Source organism: Denticeps clupeoides, chromosome 2 (genome assembly GCF_900700375.1).
Source record: "Denticeps clupeoides chromosome 2, fDenClu1.1, whole genome shotgun sequence".
Classification (NCBI taxonomy): domain Eukaryota; kingdom Metazoa; phylum Chordata; class Actinopteri; order Clupeiformes; family Denticipitidae; genus Denticeps; species Denticeps clupeoides.
The window spans coordinates 12,765,785-12,791,991 of record NC_041708.1 but is presented as its reverse complement, the minus strand read 5'-3'; the positions used below and the strand labels follow the sequence as shown (position 1 = coordinate 12,791,991).

Below are 26,207 nucleotides of genomic sequence, written 5' to 3'. Positions count from 1 at the left end.
AAATCATAATCTATGGTCTGATAACTGCATGGGACCGCATGAAAAAATGAAAATCTGGCCATCTGGATTAATTTATACAGAACCGGGTTTATCGGCCTTCACTATAAAGGAAGGGACTATTACAGTTCAAGGCTACCGTGCACCAACATGACAATTAGCATAACTACAGTGCATCCAGATAGTATTCACAGCCCATCACTTTTTTCACAGTTTGTTATGTTACAGCCTTGTTCCAAAATTTATTAAATGCATTTTCCCTCAGAATTCAGAATAAATGGCAAATTAATAAAAAACTGAGAAAGCACATGCATTCATAGCCTTTGCAATGAAGCTCAAAAATTAGCTAATTGCATCCTGTTTCCCCTGATCATCCTTGAGATGTTTCTGCTGAAAAAAAATGATGCTTTGAAGGTCCCAATAAGTTCAAAACCAGATCTTCCTAGATCTGGCCTGTCATCTAAATTAAGTGATTAAGCCTTGGTCAGGGAAGTGACCTAGAACCCGATGATCACACTGTCAGAGCTCTAGAGGTCTTCTGTGGACAGGTGAGAACCTTCTAGGAGGACAACCATCTCTGCAGTAATCCACCAATCAGACCTGTATGGTGGAGTGGCCAGACAGAAGCCACTCCTTAGTAAAAGGCACATGACAGCCCACCTAGACTTTGCCAAAAGGCAGCTAAAAGACTCTTGAGACCATGAGAAACAAAATTCTCTGGTCTGATGAGACAAAGATTGAACCAATACCATCCCTACAGTGAAGCATGGTGGTGGCAGCATCATGCTGTGGGGGTGTTTTTCAGCTGCAGGAACTGAGAGACTAGTCAGGATAAAGGGAAAGATGACTGCAGCATTGTACAAAGACATCCTGCATGAAAACCTGCTCCACAGCGCTCTTGAACATCTGACTGGGGCGACAGTTCATCTTTTAGCACGACGACCCTAAGCACACAACCAAGATGTCAAAGGAGGGACTTCAACAATTCTGTGAATGCCCGTGAGTGGCCCAGCATCTAATGGCTGTGCACCGACGCTTCCCATTAATCCATTTTGGAATAAGGCTGTAACTAGGGCTGCACGATTTGGGGAAAAAGACATATTGCGATTATTGAGATCAATATTGCAATATGCGATTGCGATATGATAAATGACACTTGCTTGTATATCAATGAAAAGTCGCATACTAATAGTGAAATGTTTAATTTCAAAGTGAAACATACAAACTACTTATAACAACCTGAAATACACAGTGCTTTCAAAATACAATATTCTACTAAATTAAATAAATCACAAAAAACTGTTTTACATTACTGTCGAACGACAAACCCTGGTAAGGCTAAACAACTGTTTTGATTATATTTGGCCATTATAAAATCCCATTATTATAGTTCTTACGTTTAACCAAAACGTTGTTTGGAGGCTGACTTGAACACAGGGATGCATAGCTTTGCTAGCTTAGCTAAGGTTAACATTTGTAAACTGAGGTGAATTTCTTTAGGAAACCTTCAAAGTTTGAGAAAAGTTAATTAAACAGCTAAGAACAGTCTAAATAGTTAATGCCTACGTTTAGCCAAAACGTTGCTTGGAGGCTGACTTGAACACAGGAATGCATAGCTTCGCTAGCTTAGCTAAGGTTAAGACTTATAAAACGGGATTTTCTAATGACCAAATATATTCAAAACAATTGTCCAGCCTTACCTATGAAATGTAATCCCCCGGGATCTGGTTTGGAGCGTACAGCGGTTTGTACAGCCCCAAGCAGCACAAGAGTGAGGCATTTTTATGCACTTCTCTCCATAGACATGTATATGCTTCACACCACAGCAGAGCCTATCGCAATATGGCGGCGACGTTGACGTACGATGCAGCTCGTCATGTCTCCGAATCGAAAGTCATGTGACCAAACACGACACATCTGACTGAAGAGAGACTTCAGTCAGCTCGCAAACCTTGAGAGAATGAGAGAATGGATCGGATATGTTGCCGATCCAATCCATGTACTAATCATTTAAATCGCAGCTTTTTGCATTCATGTAATCGCACGGACTGACATCGCGATTATGATTGCGATTAGATTAATCGTGCAGCACTAGCTGTAACATAACAAAATGTGGAAAAATTATGCACTGTCAATACTTTCTGGATGCTTGACTTTACTTTACTTTACTTGGCAGACACTTTTATCCAAAGCGACTTACAAGGAGGAGACACCAGCAATTCTCATTCGGTTTCCATAAATTGTGAATTATGATGCACTATATATATACACACTTTTACATGTATTGTTTGGTGTGCAGAATTTACAGTGGATATGGAAAGAGTTAATTCACATTAAAATGCTAGGTTTTTGTGATGTAAAAAACATGACACTACAATAAATAATTTCCAAATATTTCCTACTTTTAACGTGACCTATAACCTGTACAATTCAATCGGATAAACAAACATTCTGTTAGGGGAAAAAATGCTGCAATTGCCTGCAGATACTCATTACTGCACCGCACTCCAGGTGAATAAACCACCTTCTGCTACAGCCAAATATTTCCAGGTCCAGAGCACTTGCTTCCATTTTTCTGCACCTCAGTTTTCATGTTTTCATACAGTTGAGTGTGTTACGTTCCGTGGCCATGTGAGGTGCTGTCTGTTTTCTCTCGGTGTCTATTTTGTGTTTCCTTTTTGTAGGAGGAGCCTATAATTACAGAACATCTCCCATGCCTGATGTTAATTCATGTTCCAGTCGGAACAAGACTTTTAAAGATGACGTGGGTCCACTGAGGAGAGAGGAAGGACAAGGTGGAAAATATGATACAGATGCCCTGTTCGCAGCAGCTGTCTACCCTGCGGTTCTTAGTGGCCTGATGAATCTGTGTCATGGTGTAAATTCATGGCTTAAATGTATTATTTTTATTAAAACTGTAAAAATGTTCGTAGTGTTTCCTTCCCACTTTCATATTTGATTACGTTCCTGTCCTAGACCAAGACATAACAAGTAGCTTGGCCTTGTTTCCATGTGGAAAGTATGGTTCTTTGGCTACTTCTCTTCCGTGGAGATTGGTTATGGCCAGACTTCTCCAGACAGTAGATGGGTGTTCCTAAGTCCCATGTGTTTCTGTCAATTCTTATCTGATGGTACTGCTGGACATCTTATGAAATAAGATGTCCTCAACCTTACCCATCTATTTGTTCTACTTCAAAAGAGCTTGAACCACACATCTTGAAATCCCAGTCTGCTTTGAAAACTTTGTCAGGTAAAGACCTTGCAGATGAAGTATAGCTACCTTGTGTTTTGTTGCTTTGTTCACTCTTGCTGTGCATGACGTGTCATAAAACTATTTTCCACCATCTCACCTTGGTAGCAGAGTCTGGCTGTTCCCCACCGAGTCCCTACTTAATCCTTGTACACAGCTGTTTCTGTTTCTGTAAATGATATGTGAAATTGATGCACATGTTTGGTATAATTTTGACCAAACACCAGAAAATAATCCTACAAAAACCTTGCCTTGTACCAGTGTACCGCAAAGAAATTATGCTGGTTTTAAAGCAAACACCAAATAATGATTTGATTTAGATGTTTCTTTTGTTTGCTCATGTTGCATCTTAATAAAATTTTAAATAATTAACTTTTGATATAATCTTTGCTTACACCTGAAAATAAAATTTATGCACAGTTCTGAATTGTGAATTGCATGGTACTGAACCAGAATTAAGATGAAGGTCGATGGTAACTTAAGCACGTTGTAAGTCGCTCTGGATAAGGGTGTCTGCCAAATGCTGTAAATGTAAATGTAAAGCTTTGTTGCGTTTCAGTCCTCACAACAATGTAAGGGATCCTGGCTCTGTCTAGATGTGCAACAAACTGACAGACCCACCAGATTAAGTTTTTATTCCCATATCACGGAACTGGGGGCAGACCATCCTTTATGTATGGCCCATGTCAAAACTTGCGGTGTTGTTATTTTACACAATGCATGAGACCCCTGCTGCGCGAGGACAATGCATTTCCATGGCGGAGGGAAGGGGGAGCGCATATTTTGCTGGGGCTTTCTCAGAATTTTTGTCCTTAAGTCTTAAAAATTAGTTCACAGGTACAGACCCTTGTATAAGGTAATTATAAAATTACAATTATAACGAAATGCTAATTATAAAACACCACATGAAACATGAGCACATGATGGGCACTAAAGCTGGTAAATGTGTAAAAGTGTAATGACTTCGCAATTACAAAATGTTCTCTCGTCGATCAGTATCTACGTTAGACACTAAGTACTTCACACAAGTTTATTGAGGCACATTAGCAAGTGGCAATAAAGCAATCATTATGCAGTTAAAGCCACTGTTAGGGGGACAAAGAATAGCAATTACATGTGCATCTGAAACCCAAGGTTTTTTTGTGCCAATCTTTAGAGGCCTGGCAACATCAGGCCAGAAATTAATTATTGTGTACAATAATAATAAATAATAAATGCTGGCTTTTTATCTGGTATTTACTTATTGAGCGTCTTATAGAATTTTCATGCAACAAAAATTATTTTTGAAATTCTAAAAAATTAATTCATTGTTTTAAATGCATCTAGAAAATATTAGAATATTATACTTGTTAGATCTGTCACAGCTTGTTGTGTTGTAAGCCACTGCTGATCTATGGATAAACGCACCAAACGATCTCCTTTGAAAAAAGGCCAGACATGACCCGCCCCTTAACCCCACACCCTCCCCCTTACCCCCGCTGCAACATCCAAACTCTGCTTTTGTGCTCCCTGCTAATCCGACCTGCACTTCAAGGCCCAAATTCACCTCTAAGGCAATGTTTGTGTGTCTCTCTCTGTGTGTGTGTGTGTGTGTGTGTTATGGAGTGAGAGGGTGGGAGGCCCCTTTTCATTTTCTCTCATGTCTTTTAATGTGGCCAAGTATTCTCCAATCAGTGCTCTGCTGTCTGATCCTTTCCCCACCTCAAAATATTCTGTTTTATGCTTTGGTTATCCTTTCAATTCTGGGACAGAATTTTGCATTTAAATACATCAAGATTATTGGGTCTGAACAGTTGACTGACTGCTAGTTTTATTTAGTGTGTCAACACTAAACAGAGAAAATGCACTCTGTGTACCCCCTAACACAGACTCTGGCTCCCAAAACCCTCACACCTCAGTCAGGGCGCTGCATTTTCAAGGCATTTTTCTACATTTACCACAACAATGTTGTCATGTGACTGCATTCCTCATGGGTTACATCACATCTGTATATACAAACCTCATGATGATGACAGCACGCTGGCACAACGTCTTTGTTGTGTGTGTGTGTGTGTGTGTGTGTGTGTGTATGTGTGTGTGTGTGTGTGTGTGTGTGTTGACATGCCCTCTATTTGTTAAAGGCCGTTTTCTGCTGTGATGTGGAAAAAGTTTTTACAGGTATGTTTTACTCAGGTACGTTACAGGGGACCCCTCACATCAACTGTATCAAAGTTGTCAATCAAGTGTACCTTCCCAGATTGGTAGATTACAGTCTTGAGACAGTACATTTTACAGTGAAATATGTTAATCCCACAAATAATCCAACAACATGATACAAATATCAAGATTAATTGAAGATTAATTATTGAAAAATTATCTTCACAGTAAGTAAGTGATGGCCAAACTGTTCAATTTCCAATCAAGTAAAAGCATCCTAAATATAATATATAGTATAATGATATAATACTATCTTCACATGTTGCAGTCTTTGGACAATTCCTCCAATAGCCGTATCTTTATTGATGTGGCTTCTTGCTGTTCCAGGCTTTGTGATGCTGACTGAGGAAGGATCTTTCAGGTTGTGCTGTTATTGTAACCCCTGTCTCTCCCAGCATGGATCGGCTTTACAGACACTTGTCACTGGGGTTCAGGTACACCAGTGACGTGCCCCTCTTTAGAGACTCCCTACCGCCCAGCCCTCATTTGAACCCCACCCCAAAAAACTGTGAGCTGTAGGTGCACTCTATATATTTAGCACAACAGCTGTTATTTTTACTATTACTATTTAAAATATTAATCATTAAAATGTTCACCCCATCCCTTTGCTTTAAAATAACAGCCTTTATTTCTATTGTTAATTTATATATTCTCTCAGATCTTTGAAACAAATACCACTAGTCTGAGCTAACCACAGTGTCTCCAATGCTAATTAGGTGCATCAGGGACCCAAATAGCATTTCTTTTTTTGGATACTGTTAGTGCCCCTCCCTCTTCAAATGATGTAATTAACCCTTTCATTAGACCCTCCTTTCTGACCTGCTAACTGAATCCTAAAGGAGGGGTTGCTATCTATTCATTATGCTGATGGTGCCACTAGCCTGCATTTAACACAATGGGGTGGGGAGGAGGCGCTATGCCTTCGGAGAGTCTGTCTGTCTGCTGCCGTGGACGTGGGGGGATCAGGCGTCCCACTGGCAGAGCGGTCACCTGCTGGGTAACGGTGTAGAGGCTGTCTGCCAGCCGAGGTGGCCCAGCCGTTCTGAGGCGGGGGGTCGCCTGAGGCCGGGGGCCTGAGTTTGCCCTGAGCATGACATTTAAATATGACTAAGCCTTAATGACTTCACACACACGTCTCTACAAGGTGTTGTCCATCTTTGCTCTTTGCCTGTCATCTGTTCCCAGCGCTACTGCTGATAAAATTGTCATATTAAGAGATACTTAATTTACATTTACAAATACGATTACTAAATACTATTACATTCGCAGCTACATTCCTTTACACATCACACATTTTGGGAAGAGAGGTTCAACGTCTGAAAATTCTTTCCCGAATGCATAGTTAAACTAAATTGCTGTCTACATTAGTGATTAGAACAACAAATTCAGACAACTGAAATATCTTGCTGAGTCTTCTTGAACAGAATACAATAAACACTAATATAATTTAACATTTGAAAATTAATCTGTATTTTTCTAATCTTTCAAGATATTACCACAGGCACTGTAGCAAAATGTATGCTAAATCCAAAAAAGTGTAAATTCAATGTAAATCACTTTAAAGGTTCATGTGCACAAGGCTGAATTTTGGAAAATGCTAAATTTCTCAAATGGCAAAATATGTAAAGCTCATTGACCAACTAGTTTTAATACCTTAAAGCACATAAAAAAATTGTCATAATTTTGCAAGTCAAGCTTGTTTAGTTTTTTTTTTTCTTTTTCCAGCAGTCATCAGCTAAAGTTTGGTTTTTACACACACAAACGAACACCACGCAAAATCATATTTTTAAAAATGGATCTGATTTGAACATATGACAACATTTATCCACCGAACATTTCATGCAACTTTTTAGGACATGAGCTGTACAGGTCATACCTGACAGGACAGACTTTTTAGTAAAGGGGCCTTTTATTATGAATTTCCCATATTTCTTGATTTTATATATAGAACAGGCGGTGTAACACTTGGGGTGCCACAGGGGGAGGAGAGTTTAAGTGTAGAACCCAGGCCAAGGCAACATCAATCAGCTCTTATATCCAATAAATATAATGAGCTGAGTCCCGGTGCTGGGCTGCTTTAATGGCCCCTAATGGCATCAGAGCTGACAGGGTAATAGTTTGGTCTCTCTGGCTCTCTCATTACACAAGCTGTGCCCCTTCACGGACACGCAACCCTTACTACAATCATCTCCATCACATATTAAGGACTACCCACACCCCCTAAACCACCATCCACAGGCTGCACTTTGATTTAATAACCAAAGCAATCGTCAAACGATTATAGTTAATGAAACAGGCACCTGCGGATGGGCCACTGCATAGCAAGCTGGCCTCTGCTTATAGATAAAGCAATTATTTCATGGGCACGAGGTCTCCCTGACTCATGCCTGAGTGTATTAACTGAAGCCCTCGACTAAGAGAAGAGTAATGTTGTCAGCCAGTTATGAAACAGTACCTGCCTCCAGTTAGTGGGAAATTGGCATTTAATGTGATTATGGATGACTCAGTGACTATAGAGAGCCCTACTTTGATGGCTCTTTCATTGCATGTATCTTAATACAAATGATTATACTGAATACTATCAGTAATTTTTCGTATTTTTGGGCTGTGGTTTTCATCCCTATGTCAATGCCATGTCAGTTTTAACCCTGTAGAAATTAGGATTTTTGTGATTTAGGTGAAAGGTGAAAAAAAGGTGAAAGTTAAGTGATCACGGTGCACACAACAAAATGTGTCCTCTGCTTTTAACCCATAACCCTGAGCAGTGGTCAGCCATAAAAGGCTCAGATATTCGAACTGGCTACCTTCTGATTACGGGTCTGCTTCCTTACCTGCTAGGCCACTCACCAGTTTACCAGAATTAGGGGGCATTGGTAGCCTAACGGTTAAGGAAGCGGCCCTGTAATCAGAAGGTTGCCGGTTCGAATCCTGATCCGCCAAGGTGCCACTGAGGTGCCACTGAGCAAAGCACCGTCCCCACACACTGCTCCCCGGGCGCCTGTCATGGCTGACCACCGCTCACTCAGGGTGATGGGTTAAATGCAGAGGGAAAATTTAACTGTGTTCATTGTGTGCTGTGCTGCTGTGTATCACATGTGACAATCACTTCACTTTAAGAAAGTTTCTAGAAAGTTTCAAATTTGGTCATGTGAATTAGAAGTCACCACTTCTAAATCATTGTGCAGTCTGACAGTGTGCATTATCTTACTGAACGAGCGTACTGCCATCAACAAGCACACAGCCTCCACCGGCTTGCCCTTCTGTTCATAGTACATCCTGGTGCCTTTGGATGATAATGAGCAGGTTGGATGCAATAGTATGAAGCAGACCAGTAACAGCACAAGCAAAACTCAACGTGACATAAAATAAGTAATTTGCTAAACCCAACTGTATTCAAAGTTTCTCTTTGACATCGATCACCATTGGAGTGAGTTTGAAGAGTGACGACAAGTGAGATAAAGCGCAGATTGTGTAGTGATGAAACCTCTTCCTGGTCATGGCTTCGCCTGCAAGGCCTTTCACTTGCTTGCTATTTCTGTCTCCTGGCCAAGCACATGCCGGTTGGTGGCAACCGGAGTACTGTATGATGTAAGACAAGCTGCCTGCGCAGACAATGCATCGTTTATCTGCGACGCCTCTGTACATGTCCAGATCACATATCTATACATTTACGGACAAAGAGACGGACGAGCTGATTCACATACAGTGACATCTCTTTTTTCATAGCTGTCATGGCAATATGATCTGGGGATGAGAGGGAAAATTGATCTATTTATGTGGCTGTGTTGTGGAGCCCTTAACTGACTAGAGGAGAGATCAACCTTTTGCTCCTGCAGAGTGAGCATACTGTAGGTGCTTCTCAAAGTGCGTTTAACTATTAATGGCAATCATGATAGCAATCCCTGTCCTCTGGTAGCAGCATAGTGAACCTCCTGTTTAAAATTGTAAACAAGCCATCGAAGCAGAGCCCTGCAGTTCCTGCAGTCCTCCATGAATCTCTGTCAGATGAAGGGGTAACACCTACAGGTCAGGTGTGAGTCTCTGCGGCCTGTTTACTGTCAACATCCTGGGAAATCCACATGTGGGAGACATGGGAAGAGAAAGGCTCTGAGTGCAACAGGAAGTGGTGGCTGGATTGTGCCGAATTTGGAAAAATCCTGTTTTGCTCCATTCAGACGGGTTCCCTCCTCTGGAGATGACCTGTCAGATTTCTAATCTAGAAATCCATATGGAAATCCACAATATACTATCTCTGGTATCTACACTTATTTTTACTAGGGCTGACAATTAAAATATTAACTAATCACACATTCTGCAACAGATTGATGTGCCCAAAAATGCTGCAAACCGCATGTCACATGGTATTTTGATCATTGAAAATTTTCTTATACTCTCTGTGCATCTGAAAAAAAACACATCAACCCCCCCCCCCCCTTTTTTTTTTTTTCAAAAGGTGACCAAACAGAGCTTCAAAAGCAACTGTGCCTTTCGAGTGAAAAAGTATTTACAATGATAAAGTTAAACAATCCAGACAAGCTATTTCATATGAACACACATATAAGGTAATATGCAACTTCAGCTTTTACAAGCAGTTATGACATTAAATGTGCTTTCAGAACAAGTCTGTTTCTGGTTCTCCTTCCATCAACACTGGACCATAAAACTAATATAATGTAACACCATATTAAATATCATACTAGTACATACATTAAAACATTAGAATTCTAATTATTTAAACATGCATTCAGCATTCTAAATTCTAAATGAAATTTATTGAGACTTTTTTCTTTCCAGCTGTTGCTTTGAACTGCTTTGAAGAAATCTCAAAAAGAATTCAACTGAATTTAACTGGACTGAATCAGATTCAAATCTGTTGAAGCACATTAAATCAGTTGTGTAGAGGATTTTTTTGTATCATTGCCATTTTGCTTAATATCTGGTCACCCTTTAATAACCACACCCAACTTTGTGGGCCAGTAGAACCATGGGATGATGAACATGTCAGAAGTTCTATAAAATTAACTGAAGAATGGGTGTTCAGGATTTCAGAGAAACAGTGCGTTTTACTGAGCCCTGGCTGCAGAAGTTTGGGGGATAGACGTCTGAGGGTTGTATGCCTGAACCGGGTAGATCTGACTGGATTATTTTTGACATTTTATGGCCAAGAGGGAGACTGGGTGCCCAGCAGGTAGCGTTTAACCGCAGAGGGAAAGCATTCCTCTGTTAAGTGTTCGTGTCACACTTAAGGGATTAACATGCATTTCAGAAAGCAGAAGCAAAAATGTTTGGAGTTGCCTACTGAAAGCGATTGGCTTATATAAACCAAATGCACTGTGAAGAGGACATTGTTTCATGGAATAAAAAATGGGCAATATTTTGTCACCTATTAATAGCAAACAATTGTTAAATAATATGCTGTATAAAGAGTTTGTATGGGTGTGCAAATGCATACCAAATAAATAATTCTTATGAGCTATAATGGTAATGTTTTTGGTTATGCATAACCCGTAATGATTTATGCAATTAATAATAACTTATACATTTACATTAATGTATACGTTACTATTGAATTATTCAAATCTATAAGCAAAATAATAATTTCCAGTATTACACTATTATAATGGAAATTGTAGCTTTGTGTTAAGCTATAACGGAAAAAAAACAAGAGCATCCTGAAAGACCTCAGCCATCCTGCACTGTCACTTTTTACTTTACTGCCAAGAGACTCAGGACAATTCACACACGCACAACATGATTCAGGAACAGTTTCTACCCCAGTGCCATCAGGCTATTCAACACACAGTAACTGTGGTTCTCTCTCTATGAGCAATAAATCGATTTACGCTTTACAATATGTAACTTACATTATGCACTGACACATTAAATTATGCACATTCACTTTATGCAACCTTCTGTGACTTATTTATTGCTGCTGCACCACTTTGTCTTCTAAGTCTTCTGTGTATCATGTCCTATGTTCTGTCTGCATGGGAGGGGTTTTCTAGTAAGAATTTCATTGTATGCTGTACTTTTATTGTACGCTGTACTTCAACCTCAACCTCAACCTCAGCTTCTACCGTTGCATAAGATATTATTTGGACCCACAATAATGTTTTTTCTATGAGTGTATGATTTGATATTTCTTGAACAGCACTTTTGAACACCAAGATGATTTTCACATAAATACAGAACATCGAAGCACATGGGGGACCCACTAGTTCTTTTTTGAAGAGTAGTGTTTCTGCATTAAACACTTGTCTTTTATTCATAACATAAAAACAACACACACTGTTGTGTACTGATACCCCGAATGGCTGGTTTGTTTTTCTGTAATACACAGGATTTTCTCATACATACCAGACAAGTGCTGTCATTTTCATTGCATATATGTGTGTGTGCACAATCGCGCAATGAAATATACATATATCAACGTTTAGGTGTTGGATCATAAAAATATCATTTCAGATCCATGGCTGAGCTATAGCATTTATGTCATTTATGTCAGTGAGTGGAGACGGAGAGGCATGTTGGGATAAATCACCTCAACCTGTTTGGCAGAGCTGGTTCCCAGAGGTCTCCAGTTTTACAGTGTGTACCAGTCGTTCACACAACACCAAACTCAGCTGGAGTCTCCTGCATCAACAGGACATGGGGTGTTGACCTGCAAAAGGGCGCTCTCTGCAGTACATATGCAGTAACTGTCAATAACGGAGCAAAACCAATACATTTTCAAGATACATTCAACCAATACATTTGTAAGTATGTGCAGTATATCAACTATCCATATGTTTGAATGTTCATGAACCCCACGAGTCATGGCAGTGATGGATTCACAGGCAGATGGAGGCTGTAGATAAGAGACGGATGTGTCCTGTCTTCTGAGTCTGACTGACCCACTCAAGGGAAAATCTGAGTGACTGTGAGAAAGTGGGAGGGGCCTAAAATTCCTCAGGCAAAAAATTCTTTCATGACTTAAAGTGTTTCTCTTGCCTTTTCTTCCTCCATAAGTTCCCGTCTGTATTCATACGAGCCAGTCACTTAGGAGAAAGATGTATAACTAACCTGCTACAGGGCTTTCTGTAAGACTAGACGTCAAAATCGTAATTGATAAATGTTAAAGCTTAGTGAACATCAAGCTTCAACAAATGGCTGTTTTCTTAACCTGTGACATGAGTTGGTTATGGATAGGCCCATGGCATTAGCTCCAGCGTGGATCACTATAGCAAAAGTAAGGGTTTATTTTACATTAGGGGAAAGCTTAAACAATTCAACAAATATAATTTTGGTCTGTTAATATCATATTGATGATTGTGCCATTTTTAGATTTGCTGTTAAATTGTTTGTTTATCATTTTGCCAATGTATTTTTTTTAACCTATCATTTCAAATCTATAAAAATATTTTTTTCTTCCATTGTGGATGTTAAATTGCTTTTTATCCACAGTGGTGGGGTTGAGGGGGTATGTGATTCTATTTATTCTACACACACATATTTGCTGCAGCACATTTAAAAAGTCTCACTACTGATTTCAGGTTAGCACATGGCAGTATACTCTACTGCTGAAGAAGTACTGAGGATTAAACATAATGAGGATGACTGACATGTTTGCTGTGTTTACATGTGGGACCCTATGGAGTTCTGAGGGATGTGTAAGTTGGCTCTTCCCGGCCCCTGTCTTTCCACAGGGTTAGTGTTACCGCGGCCATACATCACACTGACACGCTGGGCTTGGACGATCCCGTCAACGGATGTCGGCATTGTTGGCATTCCCCCCTCTGTGAAGGTGGCTGCTATCCCATCACCCTAACCAAATTTTAACACAACAAAGCCTGGTCCCGAGCATCTGTTCTGTTTCCTTCCATTATAATTCCTCTCATTCACTTACAGCATTCCTCTTCAACTAACCTTATGTCCAAAAATTTTTGGTAATAATAAAAAACCTTATAATACAATTTTTTATAGCAATAGCAACAAGAACAATAATATGAGTGAACATATTTATGAACACATTTATGAGTGAATATTATAGATTATTCTGAACTAATAGTCACCCCCACACCATGACCCTGTACCCTCTCTTGTCTCCCTGGAATAATGGCCAGAGTGGAGGAAGTCAGACTCCTCCAGGCAAATACCTGACCGAAGGAGTGAGAGACAGGCAGATGACAATGGGAGGACTGGACGGGTGAATTTGGCCCTGGGGTGGGGTGGGCTCTATACCCATCGATGTGTTGACTTGAGGCCAGGCACTAAGTGTATAAAGGGCAGGACCTTTACAAAACATCTGGCAAGGATATCTATGCTCTTGACTCTCCATCTCTTTCTCATTCAGTAAATGAAAGAAGAGTCTTGGAGGGCCCATTTTCCATTATTCCATCGCTCCGTTTTGCACCCTAATTAGTGTGCAGGAGGTGTGAACCTATGGCCAGTGTCATCTCACGGCCTTTGACCTTTAAAAACATCCTCTGTCATCCTGTGCAGTTTTTCTTACATCAGTTTACATCAGCTTAATTGTAAAGTTTACAACCTAAACTGCATATTTGGGGAAGTAAAGGAAAAGAATGAACAACTCCTAGCAGGAGTTATTTTTTTGTGATATTTAGTGACAATTATGATCAGTTTTGTTTTTAAAATATGTTGAGAGCACTATGGTATCTCAAAGCAAAAGCAGGTACCGGATCCCATAGCACCTAGCAGGCTGGAGAGTTTATTTCTCAATACAACCAATGCTGCTCATTTCATTTCTAAACTTTATTCCTTTTTATATGCTAATGTCTCTGGACTGTTGAGCACGGTGGCCCGGAAATGGGAGGAAGATCTGGGTAATGTTTATATAGACGATGACTGGCAGGAGGCTATGAAAAGTGTCAGATACACTTTTGTTTGTAACCGGCTTAGAGAGACTCAATATAAGATTTTACACAGGTTACATATAACGCCAGTATTAATGAATAAGATTGATTCCTCTGTGCCAGCTCTCTGTGTTAAATGCCACACAGAGCTGGGGACATACTTTCACTGTTTCTGGGGGTGTAGGCTCATCTCAAGATTTTGGAATTTTGTTGCTCATGAAATCAGTACCATCCTTAAGATAAAACTGAAAGCGGATCCTGGCCTTTTTCTTTTGGGGCTCCCGTCTAAAAGACAAGCAACTTCACTGAAACTTGATGCCAAAAGTTATAGATTATTAGACAAATTACTACTTGTGGCAAGAAAGTGTATTCTTATTAGATGGATAAAAAATACTCCCCCCTCTGTCACACAATGGTATAGAGAGATTTTTGCAGTCCTGCCTCATGAGAGGCTGGCGGCTGTGCTTAGGGATAATATAAATAGCTTTCAGAATGTATGGTCTCCCTTTTTAGATCACTTATCTCCAAATGTGAGAGAAATGGTTTTGTGTGTCAATTAGGGTTTTGCGATGGTTATATTTTTATATCTATATAAAAAAATATATATATAATAATAATAAAGAATGGTCTTGGTTCTGTTGGGTTTTTTCGTGTGTATATATGTGTGTTATAAATGACATATTTCTATTATGGTATTATTTAAATTCTTTTTTGTGTATTCTTTTTGTTTATAGACTTGTTTTTATTGCTTAAGTTGTTTCTGTATTTTTGAAGTGAAATTCAAGTCACAATACCTTAAAGTGATTGTACATCTATCTGTAAATACTGAATAAACATGTCATGAAAAAATAAAAATAAATAAATAAATAAATAAATAAATAAAATATGTTGAGAAAAATGTAATGAACAGGCAACAAAAACATTTAACATGTTACAGCACATCTGCGCCACGAGAGCTTTCCCACCAAAACTAGATATTTTGTGGTGCTGACAATTGCCTTTGTTCAGCATAAAGCAGGACTTTCATTTGCTGAAGAACTCAGTCAGAGTTTAAAACCAGAACTGTAATTTTAAACACTGATTGGAAAACCTGTTACAGTACACACTGATGAAAGTGAAGTGATTGTCCTTGTGAAACACGGCAGCACAGCACATGGTGCACACAAATGTGTCCTCTGATTTTAACCCGTGTGGGGAGGGTGCTTTGCTCAGTGGTTTGGTTTGTGATCTGCGATGCTGTCTTTAATATTAAGTATTTCTTAGTCATGGACAAAGATGATGAATAAGTCCTGCTGTGTCAGCAGATGAGTTTATTTCAAATATGAACACAACCTTGAAACAGGATATTTCATTGCCAGCTACTTGATGGGAATGTTTGGGAATGTTTCAGTGTCAGAAGCAAATCGCCCTTTCTATACATCCATTTATGGTTCCTTGTATAATGGACTGGGTGGTTGTTCAGTGAGTAAAATATGGTTTCAAATGCTCAGTGTAAACCTCACTTTTAACCCCTGGGGTTGATGTTTGAATGTTCTCAACATGCAGCTTAAACAAAGCTTGAAATCCAATTTGGTTAATGTTCCCATTTAATGTAAATATAATATTTGCTTTAAACATACACACCTCTTCCCTGCTGGTAACTCCTGTACTGTGCTGGCGAGATGTACTATGGCTGCTGTAAAAAAAATGTGTCCTCCACCATCCACACCTTGTCAACTAAAGTGCAGGCCCTACATCAGTTCACTATGAAGTGAGTAGGGAATAAGTGAACTGCGGCTCATCACTTAGCCGGAAGTTCATAAGCAAAATTAAAGATCAGGCATGTGCTAAAATGAAAAAAGAGCTTGTAAAGAAGTTTATCTTTCTAATTATTGTAGGTAGTTATATTAATTGTCCACAGATTTTGATATATAATGGATTCATTTTCTGTTCTGTTCATTTTCTGTTCAAGATTTAAGCCTTCAAAGAAGTTCTCCATTCAAAGGTGCTTTTAGTCTTGGCCTAGCCGTAAGCCATGAACGGGAAACTAGCCCAATATGTTCATTATTTTATTCCACTGGTACTACAACGCAGTTCCATCTGCAAGGTTTACATTACATTCCCCTGGTGGGAAGCAATTTCCATCTGAAGGCTCTATACATTTCTTCAGATTTCTTCTTACACCTTTCAGCCACAATATTTAAACTACTGACGAATTGAGTAAGTAACATTGATGATATGGAAATAATGCCACCTGTCAAGATGTGGAACTATTAAGCAGCAATTGAACAGTTATCTCTCAGAGATGATGTTGATGAAAAATGGGCACATGTAAGTGCCTGTGTCAGTACTTTTCAACTATTTTCAGAGCTGCTCAAAAATTAAATAACATCTAGATTTTGATTGAATTTTAACCTAAAGGGAATAAGATTTTACATTTATTGCTTTGTGGTTTTTTTTATTTTCAATGATCCGATTAAGAATGGAGGAACATGGATTTGGGTCTGAGCAAATCCCATATAAAGCTTCTGTTCTGGACTATGTATGGCTAGAGACACTATAACATACAAATGATGTTAGTGCAACAAACAAGTAGAATTGCATATATACTAATCTAGATTCCAATTCACTCCAACATTTTATTCCAAATAAGAATTCTGCAGGCATTTGAGTAAGGAATGTTAAGCTGTGTATGCCTTCATTGCACCCGAGGTTAGGGCCAGGGTAAATAATAGCCTGGTTATTGCCAGATTATACACTGACAAAGAACGCCCCCTGTTGTTAAGGAGAAGTAAATGCAGTGACTTGACATTCCAAATATGGACTATGCTTCTGTTTTTGACCATAAAATTATAATCATATTGTACCTTTCTAATATCAAGTTATATATGTTTTAAAAAATTAATTTCTGGGCCACACTGTTAGCAATGTGTCCTCACGCCTCCAAGGTTGTGACTTTGAATCCAGACTTGGACCTCATGTGCATGGAGATTGCATGGTCTTCCTGTGTTGCTGCACGTTTCCTCCTGATTCTCCAGCTTACTCCTATCAGCCTAAGGCATGCAAAGGCATGTGTGTGTACAACCTGCCCTGGGTGAGTGCCCTCCCTGTGCCCAGTGTCCATGATAGAGCTAGTGAGTGAGTGAATAACATTCATTTAATTCAATTACCTTCTTTACCCAGCATCCACTGCCAGATCATCATGAGTTAGAGAGACTCAATCACAGCAGTTTTACTGCTTGTTTCCTTCTCTTAAGCTGTCAGTAAGTGCAGCAATAAATTACTGCACCTCAGCAACTGTAACTTGTTTATCTGGTCCTTCCCCATCTAGGGCAAAAAAAAACTTCCTTGTGATTTTTTATCAGTTCCCCAGTGTAGCGCGGTTAAGGGTCGTGTCATAGGGTTAATTGGCAGCCCTCGCTTGTCGAGTCCCTGGCTGTCTGTCAGACATGCTGGTGTAAGCGGTGTGTTAATCAATCAGAGATTAGACTCAGTAAAGAGAAAGTGCTGTAACCAGTCCATCCATCACTACCTGCATCACTCACAGCCTGCAGACAGCACTGCTCACCTAGGGGGGACACAAGTTCTTTTTTTCTTTTTTTTGCTTTTCATTATTTTTGAATTGGACCGATACAAATTCATGTACATGTAAGAAATACAGAAGAAGAAAAAATACATATGCCTCATATATTTTCATGATAGAGAGAGAGAGAGAGACCTTTATACACACATATGATGGTAGCAGCTAATTGGCTAACAAATGCACTCATAAATTGACCCACATGACTAAAAATATCCAGGTTTGGACCCCTCTTATTACCATTGTGTCCCTGACCAAGACACGTCTATACTATCTCTGTAACATTACTATATATTACTCTGTATAAGAAAGGTGTTACTGTGGGAAGTGGGAGAACTGGCCCAGACATAGTTGCCAGTGACTGGTGAACTCTATATGGATGGCTGTGTGGACGGATGGATTCTTTAAGGCAGTTGAATGGGGTGGGTAACCAGGTAAAGTGGAGAAATGGCTTAAGGGCTGGAGATGAGATGTTATCAGCTGCTAACAGGACTTATAATGGAGCAGCTGTGGGGGAAGGTAAGCAGTGCAACAATTATTCCCGGTCCTGCTGCCCCTCCATCAAAAAACAACTCACCCCCTCACTGACAAATTAAGATAAATGAAGTAGATAGAGTAGTTCCTGCCAGTTGGTAGAATAACTGCCTAAAATGTCTGTGACTCGTATTAATTATTTCACCTTCGCAAATGCTAAAGGTCATATCTTGGTACGATGTTCATAAGTTCACAACTAACAACACCCAGCAGAATATCACTACAGTGTCCATCTGATAACTTTTATAGAAATGTCCAGTCTAGTCATTTTTTAGCTTTAGATTGCTTTAGAATGAATAATCTCATTACATTAAAATTTGAGCTGTCTCAGCCTAATATTAATTTCTTAATATTACGTTTTAAGACAAAAAACTCTGCATGATTTGTACACTATCCATGTCATATGCTTTGGTTCTTGTTACCTGGTGTGAAAAAAAAGAAGATAGGTCCACCTAAAGCCGACAAATGTGGGAGGGCCCTAATGACACTATCAGTGACAGATAGGTGATAAGGCGGAACTGTTACCTGTGGCCATGGGGCAGCGCCGAAAGCCTACAGGCCTGAGTCTAAACACTGGAGCCCACAATGGAATGCCGGAGTCTAGAGAGACTGCAGACAATGGCGGCTACTGCATTAAATGATGGAACAAAAGGAGCTCAATCATCAAGCACGGCCCGAAACAATCAGCCTGTAAAGTACAAAGCAGCCAAAGCCTTTTGCATGAAAGGTTTCGTCTGATAGAAGTGAGGTACCTGAGATACCTTAAGGCCCCACATGCTTTTAGGGATGGTAAGAAATACAATAATAAAAAGTCTTAATAATAAAAAAAGACAACTGCAAATCTAGTGGTAGGATTGTAGCATAATTCAAAATGTCATAAAATCCAACCTTTCACATAAACACCATGACACATTGCATATACAGTGCATTACTTCTAGTCTGAAGATATGTCAGAGGGTGGTGCTGAAGGTTTCACTGACCTGCCTCAAACGTATTTGATTAATTTTGTTCTGTTGGTATTATTTCAAGAGTCAAATTACTGCTAGTAATAGAAATAGAAAAGTATGTGTGTGTGTGTGTGTGTGTGTGTGTGTGTGTGCCCTAAAGTCACAGGTATTTGTTTCACAGAATGCTGTAATGCAGGCGTTTGGAGAGGATTGGGTTACTTGGGTACAAAAGTCTCATCTTTAATCCTATCACAGGGGTCCTGCCTAAACCCAGTCAAACTGAGGTGGGAGTGATATCCAGAGAGGAAGAGATTAAGGGGCTGCCCCCAAAATTCATGTTAGATTGCTCGGCATTGTTTTACATGTCATGCACAAATAATTTCAACAAAATAGCCTTTGTATTTAAAAATAGAATTATCCTAGTGTCCCAGATACTGCTCAATTGGAATTTTTTCTGTAATCAGTAATTAGTATTCATTTTGCAAAAATGGCTTTTGTTTTATTTATTTAAGATTTTTTAAATGATTTATTCTTGAAGAATCTTGCTGCACAAACATGTTGACCTTTACATGAATTTAAAGTGTTCGGCAAGTTATTCAGGAAGAGTATTTATTGCTAACTCAAATTGTTGGAACAAGTTAATATGTTTAATCAACAATTTATTCTCTAAATCCATCTTAATTATGAATATGATTACCTTCAAATTAGCAGCTTGGATTGTTTGAGTCTTATGAGTGAGTGAGGGTAATCAGAAGTAATATAGTAATGTAATTAATTATTTAAATATTAAGTAATAATGAACATAGTATTGTTAACAAAACTCTATTTACTGTAATACCTTGATAGAAACTCACAAACCCTTAAAGAAGATGCAAGATACATATATTTACAGACAACACAACTTTACAGACAACACATTTGCAATTTCTATATAACTTTTTCCTCTACAGAGTAGATTTGTGTTTCTTTGTTACTTTTTATTATGCTGTTGCAGTCACTCATGTAAAGTTACTTAGTTACAGTGATGCTTATGTATCTTTGTAAAAAGACTCCACTGTGGGCTGTCTGTCAGTCAGTGACTTTTCTTTCATCTGGCAAAGGAGTGAGGAAACTCTTCCACTTTCCCAAAGCAAGATGAAACAGACCCTTTGATGGCAGTCATGGGCCATTGCCGTTGTGAAGTGCTGGGACGTGGGCATGTGCAAACAGCCTGAGATCTGAGGTGCAGGATCCGAAATGGACACCTCATCCTGACACCTCACCCCTGCCCTGCCACAACTGCAGCACCCAAAAAGCAATCGGCTCTGTCAGCAGGGTCTTAAAAAGTAATATTACACATGGAGTCAAAACCTTAACATTCTCAAATTTATATTCAACCCCCAAAATGCAACACTTCACCCAATGTAGGCAAAAAATGTAAAGCACAGACAGAGGGCAGCCGGATGAGGATGAGTGAAACCCTGCAAATATTTGCTGCTCCCTGGTGGACTAAAGACAATAATTTAGACAACATGACCAGGCAGGTATCAGTTTATAAAGTATAAAACATCAAGCTATTAAACATCAAAGAAATCTTTTATTATAAAAACGTACATGTAAATTTAGGTTTAAAAATAATATGGTACAGTATAGTCTCTGCCCTAAAATGCTGGGGGAATGTCTACTGACTGTGCTGTAAGCCCACCCCAAAAAGTATATGCCACATTTACAATCAGCCCTGACTACATACGATTAAATAAAATGACGTTAAATTATAACTCAAAAGTTAATTATTAATTCTTGAAATATTTTTTTAATTAACAATGTTTAAAAATGAAACTAATTGAAAAAATCTAACTAATTCAGCTTTAGACAACTTCAGCAACGTGGAATTAGCGAGTACACTTATTTCAAAGAAAATAAAACTATGGACGTTTGGAGGGATGTTTGAGCAAGACAAACGCCAATAGAAAATATATCAAAAGAACAAGAGCAGAGTTCAGAGAAGTGGCCCAAGGAACCTTCAGGATCTGAAGATGGTTTGTGTGGAGAAGAATGGGCCAAAACCAATGCATGCGTCTTGTTTCCCCATACATGACGCATCTTGAAGCTTTATTATTGGACCAGTCCAGACATACACTATATAGGGACACTATAAGTATAGGGACACACCTCTTAATCATTGAATTCAGGTGTTTTACATTTACATTTATGCCAGTTTACAGACGTCCTTATCCAGAGCGATTTACATCGTGCTTTCAGGTTGTCCAACCAAGAAAGGTTGGTAGTTGGGGAGGGATGACTAAAGACAAGGTCTAGGACATTCTCTCCTTTGTGTGTAGAGGACCTGCTTTTTTATCCAAGGAGAAAGAGTGGAGAAGGGGAAGAAGGTAAGATGATTGGAGTTTGTCTACTGGAAGGCTGGGGTCACCAATGAGAGTTATAGGGGTGTCTATGGGAAAATTGCTAAGGAGAGTCTCCAAATCAACCAAAAAAGCTTCCAAATGACCACAGAAGGCAATATATGACAATGAGAAGGACATTCATCCAAGAAGAACTGACTCTGCATGGAACTGCACGAAAGGCAGTGGTGTGAATGACCAATTCCGTGATAGTAAAAGACCAGTACCTACACCTCTCCCAGTTTTCCAAGGAGTGTGGGATAAAGAATAGGCAGAATAGAGCACAGCAGGTGTAGCTGTGTTTTTGGTTAGACCCATTGTAATATAAAGCACCAGACATGCAATATCCATTTGTGAAACAAAATGGCTAATTCTGAAGCATGGTACTGTGTTATGATGCCACATTTACAATGTGTTTTATAAAAATAGGTTTCAATGGCCAAGCAGCTTCAAATGAGTTTCACATTTCAAATAAGTTTCACGAATCTCACAAATCCAATCCCAATGAGTAAAAAGGGCTAAATCATAATGGGAAAGTATAAAACATGGAAGAACCTAACTGGCCTACCCAGTATAACACAGTTGCCGCATAAATGCTCAATCAAACGAATGACCTAAAATTTGCATCAAGCCTTCAAAGAAGCATGAAAGCTGTTATGACTGCAAAGAGGAAACCAACTCAATATAATGTCATATGTGAATGCAATGCAATGTCCCTGTTGATATAATGGTCAGGACCCCAATATTTTTGTCCATATGGTGTACATGTATGCAACCGCCAGGGGACAGTGATCTACCTGAAAGTCCTTTTTCCTCCCAGTCCACCACAAAATATTTAGTAACTGACTAATAGGGGGATGTATTGGCAAGGATCTCACGATATGAAACGTATCACCTTAAACAGGTCACTGAAAGTGTAAAAACAGAGCTGAAATAAAGATGATATGATCATGTTTTTGATGTCACTCTGCCTGATATGGCAAGGAGTAATTCAAAGTGTTCAGCTATGCAGCGTTACCTACAGGAATGGAGGTGATTCTAATCTCTGCTGACCTCACAAAAGAAAATGTTCAACAGCGCCACCCAGTGGACTAAAATATCAATATTTAATGTCACTGTATGGATACAATAACACCACATAAAATATTGTGATATATTGCTTATCAATATTTTCTAACACCACGACTGACTATAAAAACCTTGCAACAGACGTTTTGTTTGGTCGACATAGTTGACATTTAATTTGCACAATCCTTTTCTTTACAAGTATATAAGATGTTCAGGTCTTTGCAGTTGTGTAGACATGTAGAGAGTGGTGATGGCAAAATGATACTGAACAAACACAATATAGGCCTGCAAAGTCCTAATAAAGTGGCCAGTGAGTTTATTTTAAACATAAGGTTGAATTGGTCAAACATCAAAGGAAAAATATTCTAATAACTATTTTCTTATGTCATTGTTTCCTGTAGCATGGCATGTTTTGTTGCATTCATAAAGACAACTAATAAATATTCTCAAGTGTTCTGATCGCAGTCAACACCTGCTCACAAAAAAACAATAAAGTGGAAATAATGCTATGCATAAATAATCACTATGTACATTTTTGTTAGTAAATCTTAGATAAAAAAATTCCTCTGTTTGTGATCTACTTTGTGGTCTAGGTTTATACAATTTCATAACATTGGTCACACAAAACTGTCTGGGTAATATTTTTACTTTTACTAAACTTTTTACAAAAAGTTACAATTACATTAAACTACTCTTTAATACTCTTTATTAAAAACTTTATATGTTTAATATTTTATTACTACATACAGGTTTATTACTATCTATGTGTGATAATGCCCTGGTCTCATTAGTACATCATAATCTCTTTGGGGGCATCTTCTGTAGGTCTTTGCTGTTCTTTTTGCCTTGTATAGGCTGCATGGACGTAGAGGTAGACCATCAGAACGGCCAGCAGGTGAAGCAACATGTACGGCAGGATGAGGAAGAACCCCAGCTGCATGTTAGTCTTCAGCATAGTCAGATTCACATTTCCAACATTTTCCCTCACCTGGTCCTCAGCAAAGTTATGTACATGTACATTCGTCACAAAGATGATGAGTGCCAAGAAGGATGCTACCACTGAAAAGGAAAGACCACACTTAAGACACTGAAACAATGAAACTGTGTAAACATTCAAATCTGAAGTATGACTAGAATTCTATCCATGAATTCATGTAGACCTTACAGGATATAACCAGAAAACCTGGTCCAGTCCTGGTAAAACTAGACATGATATGGCGCATAATTGACAAATGGCTAGACATAATAATTTTCTAATTTAGTCTTGCAAAGACACCAAAGAAATGTAAAAAAAACAACAGACTATAAGATAAGACTAATAATGTTCAGAAAGAACTGTAACAGTGCCATTATCATGAGATCCTGTCACTCCCATTCATGACGAATCAGTCTATGAGCAAAGTTTGGAATTTACCACTGGCACTGCAACAGAAATACAATCCCAGTGGCCCAAAGTACGTCTCGTAAGGGTTACTGATGCTGTTGTAGAGACTGATGAAGATGCTGCCAGCTGAGCCTAACAAGGCCAAGGCCAGAAGAGATATCACCAGGCAATGGAGGGCAAGGGCTGCTCCAGTTAAGGCTTTCAGGGCTACAAAAAAGCATGTTTAAAATCATTAGGCTTCACCAGGGGTGGACATGTAAATTAATATATTTAAATATTTAAGCCAGGGTCAAACAGTGAATATAGGCGACCTACCGTTGAGTGGTGTAGTCGAATCAAGCAAACATAAGTAAAGCTGCAGCTTGGCATCAAAGAGTCCAAGTGTCACTGACGCATTGCCATCCTTAGTATTACTTGTATTGGTTGGAGAGCAGGTCATGTTGGTCATTACCCACTGAACAGACATTCCATAACCCAGAATAGCTACTCCGCCAGCACAGGCCAGCATGCTGCAGAGAAAATGAAGAGTTTTCTTTGGTGAGGGCATTTTATGGATATGTTCTAGTCCTTCAAATGAGTCTTGAACTTCCAAATGGCAGATCCAAAAAAGATAATCAAAAAAGAAAAAAGACCCGATCCTTCCTTCCAACAAGCTGTAGTGGGTAACACTGAATTGCATGCAGGAGATAGGGTTGTGTGTGATAAAGCTGGCTGACCTTTGACCATGTAAATTTGGTAGTCATAGCATTTTTGCAATGAGCTTCCCAAACATCATAAAACGGGAGCGGCACAATGCTGTTCTTCACACGTCTTCCTTTAGTCAAAATCATCTTTGTTGTTAAAATTAAATACACAGTTAAATACATACATTTAATTTCATGTCAATAATGGACTGACACAATTATGTAATAGTGACTCTCTTACCGGCAAGGGTCACATCAAGACATAGTAAAATAGTAAGGAAAAGACATACTGAGATGGGGATGGTAATCTGTTAACTTTTTTCAATTCTACCACTAAATAGTTAAATAAGTTTGGGTGAATGTGAGTAATGCACAATGATTCCAAAGTCCCACTTGCAAAACAGCACATGAAATTATGCCATAAATTGTCATGGAGATAAAACATTTACGTCACCTTCTGATTCAACAGAGATGTATGGCAAGCCAACTGAGCATTAATTACTATTGTTGAACTAATGCCCTTAAAATATCATATCATAGTAAATATTGACATTTTTGTGTATCAAACAGTTTTCATATGACTAGACAGTGACTACATTTCCTGGTAGCACTATCAGAGCATTCATTTGATTTCAAACTGTTCCTGCGGCATGGAAGCTCACTTTAAATTTAGGAGGTAATAGGTTTTTTATAGTACTCAAAAAAGTACTAAAAATCTGTTAATTTTTTCCCATCTATGTAGTCTAGTATTTCCAGTTGGATGTGTTGATAGGGTGGTAGTAACCTAGTAAAATAACACACTCATCTATGAACCAAAAGACCACAAAGTCCCAGGTTCAAACTCCACTTACTACCATTGAATCCCTGAGCAAGACACTTAACCCTGAGTGTCTCCAGGGGGACTGTCCCTGTAACTGTAAGTCACTCTGGATAAGGGTGTCTTCTAAGTGTCATAAATGTAAATGCTGACTGAATTATCAACATTTTAGCCCTGGGTGCCTTTCATGGTTGACCACTGCTCCATCAGACGAACGGTTAAATGCAGAGACCACATTTCACAGTGTACACTGGGTGCTGTCTGGGGTGTGTCATATGTGACAACTAATCACTTTCACTTTACCTGTCACTCCATTACACTGAATTACATTTCACTGTTGTTGCACTGGGAGGACAGCAGAGGTCACTGTGAGAGCATAAACTACCACCATTTACAGAAGTGGCTAGGTCACTCTGCCAGACTTTTTGAGAGGGCAGGAGTGACAGTAACCAAACAATAAAAAACAGTAACAGTAAAATAGTAAGTAACATGAACAATATCTGAACAACCTCCATTAATATAAACTCATATCGCTCTAG

At 39.0% G+C, this 26,207-nt stretch overlaps 1 protein-coding gene across 1 annotated transcript; it reads right to left on the bottom strand.

Annotated features, from left to right (window-relative positions):
• Window positions 1–23,571: 23,571 nt before the first annotated feature.
• clrn3 (clarin 3) lies at window positions 23,572–24,715 on the bottom strand. Its single transcript, XM_028970364.1, is given in 2 exon segments — window positions 23,572–23,843; window positions 24,199–24,715. Coding segments are annotated over 2 exon segments (789 nt in total).
• Window positions 24,716–26,207: the final 1,492 nt, after the last annotated feature.